Raw genomic sequence first — 12,237 nt, 5'->3', positions numbered from 1 at the left:
GACTTGAAAATCGGATCTTTAGACTACAGGAGGTTCCCCTCCAGCCCCATGCCCACAAGGGCACATGCTAGGGATACCACCTGCCAGTTCTGAACACAGAGTGGATAATCCTAGCAGGAAACAGATGCCACATGAGTCCTAGTGGCCGTGCCAGGCATTGGGCTGCCATCACTGGAGAGCTCAATAGAACCCATCAATGGAGAGGTAGACCAAGGAGAGGGACTCCAGTGAAGAGAGCCTTTCAGAAAGGCCAGGGCTCCACCCAGGAATCGAGGTAGACAGAGACACGAAGCAAGACCCTGGACTTCCTCAAATACAGGAAAAAGAACATCAGGGCAAGCCCAGGAGACCAAATGTTCTCTCCCTGGAGGAAAGCCTCTTCAGAAGGGCTCTTCTTTCCAGCCAGGAAGTAAAACATGGAAGTCAAATGGATCCAGAGTGCCCCTCCCCCAAATCTGGAAGGGAGTCTCTAGGACCTGGCAGGAAGACCCAGACAATATAAGGAGGAGAGGTTTGACTTCCAGGAAATATTCCCAAATGCTGGGCACACAGGCCCTGTCTGCTAAGTGGGATGTGGTGTGTTCTTAGCCTCAGAAGTAAGGCAGGAATGAGTCCTCCGAAAGAGACATTCTTGAGACTTCTCATAGAAGGCTGACCACCTATGCTGGGTACTTGGCCTTCAGTAAAGCTAAGTCCCTCACAGCCCGGTCCGTCCAGTGACCATATTCCCGGGTCACTATGTAGCCGCGGCATTTCCTCTCAAAGGCTGAGGCCCCAAAAGGGACAAGCCCCAGAGTATCCTCTTCTGGAGGGATGGGCAGCCCTAAAGCAGTCATGATAGCCGCCATGTTGCCCAGTAGGCCTTGGGCCCTGAGTCTTGCCGCTCCCAGCTGGGCCAGCAGGATAGGGCTGCCAGGATTCAGGTCACTCTGATCGTCCCCCACCAGCTGGAGGTGTTGGGTCAAGGCCAGGAAGGCTTCCTGGGCTCGGCCCAGCCGCTCTGCATCCCCCATCGCATGCCAGGCCTTGAAGGAGACAGCCGCAGAAGGCAGGGTGCTGAGCTGGAGCTCGGGAGCCGAGAAGCCGGGGTCACTGAAGGGGCTGCCCTGGCTCTGGAGCTGTACGGGTGAGACACAGAAGTAAGAGGGCTGAGGGGGTGTCTGGGTGAATGGCTTCCCTCTGAGACTGGCATTGTCCCAGAGGAAGCCACCATTCACCAACCTTGAGGAGCTGCACGGGTAGTCAAGGGGACTACAGGTTCCCTTTTGTCCCCTGTGTATCAGCTGTGTCTCATTGAGTCACACGAATCCACAGCTCTGCATGGCGGTATGGTACACGATAGGAATGATACTCATAAAAATGAACACAGCGTCCAGCATGCCTATAAGTGATAACCACTACCTACTAATATATGAATATCAATGAGCAACATGACCTTTCCCGTCATGTTCAGTCCAAGGACATTATTAACAGGTAGTAACAGCTGATGTCTCTTTCTTTTCTTTTTTTGTTTTGTTGGTTTCTTGTTTTTTGTTTTTTTTTTTTCAAGACAGGATTTCTTTATGTAGCCCTGACTGCCCTGGAACTCTGTAGACCAGGTTGGTCTTAAACTAAGAGATTTGCCTGCCTTTGTAGACCAGGCTAGCCTTGAACTCAGAGATCCACCTGCCTCTGCCCCCCACCCCCTAAGTGCTAGGACTAAAGGTGTGCACCACTACCTTTGTTTTCTTTTTTTTCCTTTCTTTTTTTTTGGGGGGGGGGGTTGTTTTGTTTGGTTTTGGTTTTGGTTTTGGTTTTTCGAGACAAGGTTTCTCCATATAGCCCTGGCTGTCCTGGAACTCACTCTGTAGACCAGGCTGGCCTCGAAATCAGAAATCCACCTGCCTCTGCTTCCCAGAGTGCTGGGATTACAGGCGAGTGCCACCACGGCCCGGCCCACCTTTGTTTTCTAAACAGGGTCTCACAGTGTATCTATAAGTCTGTATGTAGGCTGGCTTCAAGCACACAGAGATCTGCCCGCCTCTGCTACCTGAGTCTGGGACTGGAGGAGGGTGCTTACTACCTTCAGCCTCTGATGTTTTGCTTGTTTTTTTTGAAACCCTGTCTCGAAAAAAAACAAATCCAAAAAAAAAAAAAAAGATTTATTTAGCAGGCTAGTGGTGGCGCACACCTTTAATCCCAGCTCTTAGGAGGCAGAGGCAGGTAGATTTCTGAGTTCAAGGCCAACCTGGTCTACAGAGTGAGTTCCAGGACAGCCAGTGCTATACAGAGAAGCCCTGTCTTGCAAAACCAAAATAAAATAAACAAACAAAGGAAGACTTATTTATTTATGTTATATGTATGAGTACACTGTAGTTGTCTTCAGACACACCAGAAGAGAGTGTCAGATCACATTGCAGATGGTTGTGAGCCACCATGTGGTTGCTGGGAATTGAACTCAGGACCTTTGGAAGAGCAGTCAGTCCTCTTAATCACTGAGCCATCTCTGCAGCCCCTACTCAGTCATTTTCCTTCTTTCTTTCTTTCTTTCTTTCTTTCTTTTATATTTTTTGGTTTTTTTTTTGTTTTGTTTTGTTTTTTGTTTTTTTTGTTTTTTTTTTTTTTTTGTTTTTTTGAGACAGGGTTTCCTCTGTGTAGCCCTGGCTGTCCTAGAACTCACTCTGTAGACCAGGCTGGCCTCAAACTCAAAAATCCGTCTGCCTCTGCCTCCCAAGTGCTGGGATTACAGGCATGTGCCACCACCGCCACCACCGCCACCACCGCCTGGCCCCTACTCAGTCATTTTGACGGTCCTTTTTTTTCTGTCATTTTTGGGGTGGTTTGTTTTCTCCCTCAGAGTCTCATGTAGCCCAAGCTGCTCTTAAACTCCCCGTGTGCCAAGGGTGATGACCTTGAGCTCTTGCAGCTTCAGCCACCCAAGTGCTAGCGTTGCCGGTGTACACATCACACCTAGCCTGACACACAACCCTAACACACACTAACAGGCCTAACTGATAGATCACAAATCTCATGTCCCCATTTTGCAGGTAGAAAACAGACTTAGGGAATCCAGTGATATGCAGGGAATAGTGGTGGAGATAAGACTAGAACCTAGATATATTTTTGTTTGTTTTTCTTTTTTCTTTTTTGGTTTTTGGAGACAGGGTTTCCCAGGCTGTCCTGGAACTCATTCTGTAGACCAGGCTGGCCTCGAACTCAGAAATCCACCTGCTTCTGCCTCCCAGAGTGCTGGGATTACAGGCGTACGCCATCACCTCCCGGCTTGTTTTGCTTTTTTGAGACAGGGTTTCTTTTATAGTCATGGCTGCCCTGGAACTCACTCTGTAGACCAGGCAGACCTTGAGCTCAGAGATCTACCTGCCTCTGCTTCCTCTGCCCTGGGATTAAAGGTGTGCACCACCACATGTAGCCTAGAACTGAGATTTTGTAACTGTTTTAAAGTACAATGTAGCAGAAGAGTTGTAAGCTTCAGGGTCTGGACCAGGCAGCTGTGTAATTTAGGAAGGGACAGGGCTACGATCAGGCCAAGCTTCGGCCAATGGGATCCCTGTCCTTTCCACTCAGAATGGAAACCAGCACCGGAGGGGTCATGCAAGTGAATACCCAAGACTCAGAAAGCAAGCGGCCAGCTTTACTTCTAGAGGCGAGTAGGTGGGAGCTTCTAGAATGGAGTTCCACAGACCTGCTTCCAGACCCTGGCATTGCACTCACTGGCTCAGGGCCCAAAGGCAAATGACTCCTCTCTATGACTTTCTTCACCTATAAAATAGATCCTGGTTTGAACACTCAGAGGAGTTTTAGGGGTCTCGCAGGGCATGAGCCAGTTCCAGAAGAATGCCTCCCTAAACTTCTAGGTGTGGGGTGTGTATATTTGTGTCTGTGTGTATCCTGTGTATATGTGTGTCTATGTGCAATGCATCCTATGTGTGTTTGTGTCACTGTCTGTGTGTATCCTGTGTGCATGTATCTGTGTTCCTGTGTGTGTCTGTACATATCCTGTGTGTATGTCCCTGTGTCTGTGTGTATCCTATGTGTATGTTTGTGTATATGTGTATCCTGTGTGTCTGTGTGCGCACGCCCGGCTATTAGTGGCTTTTTAATAAGTGTTTGTTGTGGTTTTCCTCTTTACCCAGCTAGCTCCCAAGTAATTGAGACTGGACTATTACAGTTATTTAACAAGTTCTAAGGGCACAACAACTGAGCAGTATTACTCTATTTTAATCCTTTAAGATAATCTGGCTAGCCGGGCAGTGATGGCACACGCCTGTAATCTCAGCACTCTGGGAGTCAGAGGCAGGCGGATTTCTGAGTTCGAGGCCAGCCTGGTCTACAGAATGAGTTCCAGGACAGCCAGGGCTACACAGAGAAACCCTGTCCCGAAAAAAAAGCAAATACAAAAAACCAAAAAAAAAAAAAAAAAAAAAAGATAATTTGGCTACCTCCAGTCAAAATTCCAGTGATATATTTTAGTACTGAGCTGACTCTTTAGACTCCAGGTGTTTTCTCATGCTGTCTCAATTCTTTCTGCAAGGCAAATCCCCACTTCCTCTCTCTCCTCTTCCCTCCCCCTCCCCTGGCTGGGAGGAAGTCCAGCCCTATTCTCTCCCCTGCTCAGTCATTGGCTGATCAGCTTCTTTATTGACCAATGAGGGAATAATTAGGGAGAGTGTTCATGGAACGTTGAGACGGGAGATTCTGAGACTAAGGATTGCAACCAGATGTGGGGGAACAGAAATCAGCACTTGAATAATACAAGGACAGTCTCTACACAGCGCATAATAACAGTATGCCTGTAACTTCTAACTTTGCAGAAGAGGAGGTCAGGACCAAGGGAAGAGAGCTGCTTGGTGTCACTCAGCCATCAGTGACCACAAAAGGAAATGTGACTCTGCCCACCTCAAGTTCACAAGCGGGTCTCCCTATCCTGACCAGCACCTTCTCCCCAGCCCTGCATATGCCAGCATCACTCACATAAGTCTGTAGCAATGCTGATGTGTTCTTCTGCATGTAGAGAGCCAGGCTGTAGGCTTGACCGATGGGCTCTGACGGGGAGATGGGGGCCGCAGGACTGAGGCGTGGCAACAGCAGGCTCAGTAGGCAGAGGGGAGCTGCTAGGGGATATAAAAGGGCCATCAGTAAGTCCCTGGCCCTCTTAGTCATTTATTTATTCCAACAATGTCCAAAGAGGCATTTGTGACCTATCTTGTCTATTCAAGTCAGGGCAAAATTACCTGGTTGGCTGATTGTTTCATGTCCAGAACTCCCCTTTGAGACAGGGTAACCCTGGCTATCCTGGAGCTCACTGTGTAGACCAGAGTAGCCTCAAACTCACAGATTCACCTGCCTCTGCCTCCTGAGTGCTGGGATTACAGGCCTGTACCACTTTATGCAGTTGTGGGAGTGTTGCTTATCTGAACACTCATTAAAATCTTCCCTTTATGAAAATCCATCCAACTCTACTAGGATCCCCAAAACTATAGTGTGTACTTTTCAGTACATTTGTTACTTTATTGTTGTTGTTTGAGACAGGGTTTCTCTGTATAGCCCTGGCTTGTCCTGGAACTCACCCTGTAGACCAGGCTGGCCTCGAACTCAGAAATCCGCCTGCCTCTGCCTCCCAAGTGCTGGGATTACAGGCATGCGCCACCACGCCCGGCTCCATTTGTTACTTTCAATAAATAATTTGAATTGGGTCAGAGAGATTAAGAGCACTGACTGCTCTTCCAAAAGACCCATATTCAATTCCCAGCACCCATGTGGTAGCCTACAACCTTAAGTCCAATTTCAGGAGATCTGATACTCTCTTTGACCTCCTCAGGAACAAAACCAATGATAAAAATTAAAAACAGCAGCAACAACAAACTTTGAAGAAATCAAAGGATGTTCCCAGAATCTAGTCACTTCTCTCCTTGCCACCTGTAGCACTTCAAGCCGAACCCTGTCACCCTGTCTCTTTCTTGGTCTCTGATCCCCCCTGGTAGAGTCCCGCCCATCCAAGCATGTCCCTCCTCACTCAGTGTAAACGCAGGTCAGCAGAGGTTCTGTTCCCTCAGCACTGGATCTGTTTGTTTGTTTGTGTTTGATTTTCAAAACAGGGTTTCTCTGTGTAGCCCTGGCTGTCCTGGAACTCACTCTGTAGACCAGGCTGGCCTCGAACTCACAGATTCACTTGCCTCTTATTCCTTCTACCTTTACACCCTGTCCTGTAAATATAAATATAAATTTATAGCTGGGATATGGTGATACATGTCTTTAGTCCAAACAGTCAGGAGTTCTGTGAATTTGAGGCCAGCCTGGTCTACAGGCCACCCAGGGATACACAAAGAAACTCTGTTTCAGAGGGGAAAAAACTTAGATTCTGCATATGAGAGAAGTCATGCAATATTTGTTGGAATCTCACTCATTTTGTTTAGCATAATGATTTCAGTCCCTTCATTTTGTCTGAAAATGTTATCATTTCATTCTTCTATGGGTGAATAAAATTCCACTGTGTGTAAAGGACATTTTCTTCTTCTATTCAACTGCTGCTGGACACGCTAGCTGGACCCGTGGTTATTGTGACTAGTCTTGCGACACGGATGTACAGATATCAATGCTGTGTTCCAGTTCTCTTGGTTTTTGGTTTTGGTTTTGGTTTCTGAGACAAGGTTTCTCTGTGTAACAGAGCCCTGGCTGTCTTGGAGCTCACTATGAAGAGCAGGCTGGCCTTGAACTCAACAGGGATTCTCCTGCCTCTGTCTTCCAGAGTTCTGGAACTAAAAGCATATACCACCATGCCAGGCCTGCCTTCTTGGTTTGGTTTTGGTTTTTGTTTGAGGCAGAGTCTCCAGCAGTGCAAAATCACACTTACTTTATGTTGGGGAAAACCACACAGCTATGTGTATGCAATACAAGTATTCTCCCAATGGAGCCAGAAAACCTTTTCGTGTTTTGTCTTGAGATGGGGTCTCCTCCCCTCTAAATGCTCAGGCCGGCCTTGAGCTTTCTGGCTGGCTTCCTGCAGCACGCTCCAGACACTGGGATCACAGGTGTCAGGAACCTGATTGTTTCCCATTTGAATACACGCTGACAAACGATCCTCCCAATCCCTGGTGCAGCTTGTGCTCCCATCCAGTGTGAGGTCACCCACCTGGGGAGGAGGGATGGAAATGTCGGGTGGTCTCTTTAATTGTCTTACACCCCTAAACTCCAGAAGTTCAGAACCAATCAGAAGAGAACCGAAAGTCAACCAGGTGGTGTGTGCTTTTAATCCCACTAGAATGGACAGATCTCTAAGTTCTTTAATAGTCTGGTCTACACAGGGAGACCCTGACTTATTTTAAAAAGAAAGAAAGAAGCCGGCGCACAGAGATGCCTTCAGAGCTTGTTCAACAAGGTCGAGTGAGCTCATCTTTTCTCACGTGCCAATTATAATTTCCTTGTTTGTTTGTAGACAGGGTCTTGTAACGCAGCCTAGGATGGAATTTGCTATGCATTCCAGGCTAGTTCCAAACTCACCATCCAGCCTCAACCTCCCAAGTGTTGGGATTACAGTCCTGTACCACTGCCCCAGTGTGACTTATTTCTTTGTTGCTTGCAACACAAATCTGACAGGGAAGTCACCATGCCCCCGTAGTTGTCTGTTCCCTTCTGTGTGTCCCACATCTCCTTACAACACAGTTAGCCTTCCATGTCTGCAGCCATGCATTCATGCAACTGCAGATGCAAAATCATATTTGCACTGGGCATACAAAGATTGCTTTCCTTGCCTGCTAAACAACACACTATACTGCTTACTCAGTATTGACAAGTGCATCAACCGTTGTAATAGTCTAGAGGAGATATAAAGTATATGAAGAGATGTGCATCAGTTATATTCAGATATGGCATTTTATTTAAGAGACTGGGGATGTCCTGGAATCAATCCTCTGTGGATACCAAGAGCCAAGTGTGCCGATATATCGTGGGGCATCTATAACCACTCCTTGAGTGGATGGTAAGTCTTTCCATGTGTTAGAATGTATGGGTTCCCAGTAGCTCTACAATCATTGGGTAACCGCGACTGAACGGCAGGATGCAGCTGGCAATGCTATCTTCCCTCCTGGCTTTGGGGCCCTGGTGCCCTGGTGCCCTGTACCCTCACTCACCTGGCAGGCAGTACATCCTCCCTCCTTGGCTCCTTCCTCTGCAGTCTCTGGGTCTTTCCAGGGCACCTGTCCTGTTCCTTGGGTAGCTTTATACCTGGGACTAAGCTAGAGCCGCCCAGGAGGGAGGGGAGCTATTCCCTAGAAAAGCAGCAGACAAGGCACTGCCAGAGAATGACACAGACCCAGCCAGGGCACAGAATAGAGAGTTCTGGGAGGGACCAAGAGGAGGGCATATATTCCAGGTCAACCAGAAGCCTCCAGGGCAAGGAATATCCAGTGAAGGGGACACTAAGGTGACACTCTAGACCTCTAAGGCCCCCAAATTTGACCTTAAACCCTAGTGGTTGGAAAGGAGGGGGCAAGTGAGGGAGAGGATTATGGGGGACAAAGGGAGCCCTGCTCCCTGCTGCTCTGCACGTCCTGGGATCCAGTTTCCCAGGAGGAGGCCGCCCCGGCTCCGCCCATGGGGACCCAGGTACTGGGCCCTGGCTTTCAAGGAGTTTGGAAAAGGAGCAGGGGGAGTGGTTTGAGAACCCCATGACCCACACCCAGGTGTGCCCCGAATACAGGGACATGCACCACACAGGCAATCTCACATGTTCTCATGGGTCATAAGCTGGTCCCTACTCCAGGTGCTTGGCACACAATATGGAACAAGAGGCGAAAATCCCTGCCCGTGCAGAACTGACCCTCCTAGGCGTGACTATGTGCACATATCCTATCTGGCTCGTATGTACTACATACCCAGAGTCCTAGACAGATACAGACTCATCTGTACAGATACACACAGACAGACAAACATATCCCAGACACCTGGAATCCCAGCTAAAGCACCTATACCAAGAGCAGATGTGCACTTGGAGACAGTCACACTTCTCATGTGCAGCTGACAGGAGTTCTCACCCAGTCACATCTCAGCCTCTGAGGCTGACCCTCTGCCTGGGTACAGTCTCCATGTGCAGATGGCCTCATGCGCATGCTCCTGAGACTCGCTTCCTCCCTGGCGATATCCGGAGGTGCAGGAGAGCTCACTCTGGTCCTTCCTCAGAGCTTGGGAACTTGTCCATCACAGAGTGATGCCGTTTTCACTCTGACAGAGTGTGTCAGCCAAATGCTCCTCCTTACCTTGAGGGCCAGAGGACAGTTCACCCCACCTCCCCTGGTAGAGGATACTGTGGAGAGAAACTCACATTCATTCACTTAACCGAGTACAGCACCTACTGTGTGTGGCACTGGGGTAAATGGGAAATATCCCCAGTGGAGAAGATCAACAAGAAACAGAAACTGAGGAAAACTACCGTTTCAGTCAGTCTAAAAGCACATACTTACAATCCCAGGAGTAAGGAGGCTAAAGTGGGGGAATCTTGACTTTGAGTCCAGCCTGGACTACATGAGACCCTGTCTCAAAGTAAAATCGAGTAAAATAAAACAGCACAAAGTCTTCTCAATGACAAGTGCCTAAGAAACCAAAAGGGTTCAGAATGATAAGTTGGGGATGGGGAGGAAGGCAAAATTAACTAAGGAATCCAAGATCAAGAAAGAGGTAGCTGCTTACCTGGAATCACACAGCAAACTCCAGGTAAACCCTAGACCCTGTCCCCAGCTCAGGGACAGGAGTGGGTGTCCCAGATATGAACTGCAGACTCAGGAAGCAGGTTGAGGACATAGACAGACAGTTCGAGTAGGGGGTTTCTAGGCGGCATCTCCAAAGATGGGGGCTGCCAGGTTGGCAGGTAGGGCCAGTGCTAGGTAGGTGATGATGTCAGGGGATTAGGGAAGGCCTATTGAGCATGTGCACTGAGGCGTGGGCCAGGCCATAGCAGGGGAATAGAGGGAGGGGCGGAGGGCAACAGCTATACGATCTCCTTCGCTACTCACAGGTGAAGGCGTGCGTGGCCTCACCCAGAAGGGAAGGCCAGCCCCACCAGTCTCACCACTACCTGCTCCCCACCGAAGAGCTGGCGGGTTCACCCCCCATCCCAGAGCCAGCTCTTTTTGTTCAAATTGACCAGCTTGGTGTTGGGGGTGGGAAGGTCAGCAGCTCTGTCACCCGGTCTCACCCTGCCCTGAGCGGCTGACCGGCTCTCTTGCAGTTCTGGTCTTGAGAGAAGCCAGTCTCTTGGGAATCCTAGCAGTTTAAAGGTCAGTAGGCTGGAAAGTCCTGCCTGCCTGTGTTCACCACTGGCTTGAGAAAGTTAATCTCTCTGAGATTTGGTCTTTACTTCCTTCCTTGTTTGTGGTATTAAGAACAGAACTCGTGCGAGGCTTGGTGGCACACGACTTTAATCCTAGCACTAGGGAGGCAGAGGCAGAGGATCTCTGTGAGTTAGAGGCCAGCCCGGTCTTTTTAGTGAGTTCCAGTTGAGGCCATGTCTCACATACTAAGAGAGGGAGGGAGGGAAGGAAAGAGAGGGAGGGAAGGAAAGAGAGGGAGGGAAGGAAAGAGAGGGAGGGAAGGAAAGAGAGGGAGGGAGGAAGGGAGAGAGAGAGGGAGGGAGGGAGGGAGGGAGGAAGAGGGAAACAGAGACAGGCATTCCATTTTTTTGTTTTGTTTTTAAAGATTTTTATTATTTGTGTACATGTGCATGTGTTATGTACATGCAGGTGTAAGTGCCTGTGGAGCCCAGAAGATGGCGCTAAATCCTCTATAGCTAGAGTTGAAGGTGGTTGTGAGCTCCCTCTGAGCTGGCTCTTAGGCCCTGCTTAGTTTTTGTTTTTGTTTTTGTTTTTGTTTTTGTTTTGTTTTGTTTTAAGATAGGGACTCAGTCTATAGCTTAGACTGACCTACAATTCAACGATGCTTCTGCCACAGCCTCTCCAGGGCTGGGATGACAGGTGTGGTATATAGTGCTACGGATTGAACCCAGGATTTTTCAAATACTAACACTCTACCAATCAAGCAACATTGTCCTCTGACTTCCCCTTGCATGTGCATAGGAGCATAGACCAGACAGACAGACAGACACACACACAGACACACAGACACACACACACACACACACACACACACGCATGCATTTTTTTTTTCACAAAATGTGTTTTGGGTTGTTTTGTTTGTTTGTTCTTTGAGACAGGGTTTCTCTGTGTATCCCTGGCTGTCCTGGAACTCACTTTGTAGACCAGGCTGGCCTTGAACTCAGAAATCTGCCTGCCTTAATCAGTGCTTGGATTAAAGGCATGCACCACTACTGTCTGGCCACAAAATGGCAATTTCCAACTGCATCCAATTTCCTTTAAAAAGCATAATTTTATTATTTATGGATAAATTAAATTCTCTCTCTCTCTCTCTCTCTCTCTCACACACACACACACACACACACATACAGTGGTCTGTTGATACTCACCTAAGCTGATTCTATAGCACCAATGAGAAAGTATCTCTTGTTGAGTTTGAGTCCTTCAGGTACAAAAGACCCTGCAGACTTGTGGCCTTTTATTGGTGGGTTGGTATTTTGAGACAGGGTTTCACTATATAGCTCTGGCAATTCTGAAACGTACTATGTAGACCAAGCTAGCTTAAAACTCACAAAGATCAGCCGGGCGGTGGTGGCCCATGCCTGTAATCCCAGCACTCTGGGAGGCAGAGGCAGGCAGATTTCAGAGTTTGAGGCCAGCCTGGTCTACAGAGTGAGTTCCAGGACAGCCAGGGCTACATAGAGAAACCCTGTCTCAAAAAACAAACAAACAAACAAAAAACTCACAAAGATCTGCCTGCCTCTGCCTCCCAAGCACTTCCAAATCCTGGGGTGGTGGGACACACCTTGAATCTGGGCCACACCATTTGCTGGAGGCCTACTTAAGGGCAATGGAAGAAGGAAGGCTTCCTCCTTCTTTCCCCTCTTGCACTTACTTCCCAGCACATCTGTTAGAACCTACTTCTTCAGGACTCCAGTTTATGCAGACCACCTGAACCGCCTAGCCGCAGACGGAACAACACAGCTGCCCACTGTTGAGTTAATTGGACTACAGACTGTAAATCATTCCGATCAGGTCTGTGACACTGCAGAACCCTAACCAATACAGATGTATTTGTTTTTATTTTGCCTACAAGTATGTGTATGTACCATGTGTATATCTGGGGTTCATGGAACCCAAATGAAGGATGTCAAAT

The 12,237-nt window shown here is 48.3% G+C and overlaps 1 protein-coding gene across 1 annotated transcript; it reads right to left on the bottom strand.

The window, feature by feature from the left end:
* Positions 1-61: 61 nt before the first annotated feature.
* On the bottom strand, positions 62-8,142 carry LOC127679092 (cardiotrophin-2). The gene is made up of 3 exons (XM_052174662.1): positions 8,127-8,142; positions 4,972-5,111; positions 62-1,118 (listed from the first exon to the last, which is right to left on the bottom strand). Exons 1-3 carry the CDS (start codon positions 8,140-8,142, stop codon positions 660-662), a joined length of 615 nt encoding a protein of 204 aa, XP_052030622.1. The 3' UTR covers positions 62-659.
* Between the last annotated feature and the right edge of the window lie 4,095 nt (positions 8,143-12,237).

Source organism: Apodemus sylvaticus, chromosome 1 (assembly GCF_947179515.1).
Source record: "Apodemus sylvaticus chromosome 1, mApoSyl1.1, whole genome shotgun sequence".
NCBI classification, from domain to species: domain Eukaryota; kingdom Metazoa; phylum Chordata; class Mammalia; order Rodentia; family Muridae; genus Apodemus; species Apodemus sylvaticus.
Note: the sequence above shows the minus strand (reverse complement) of the source record. Positions and strands in the feature narration are given on the sequence as shown.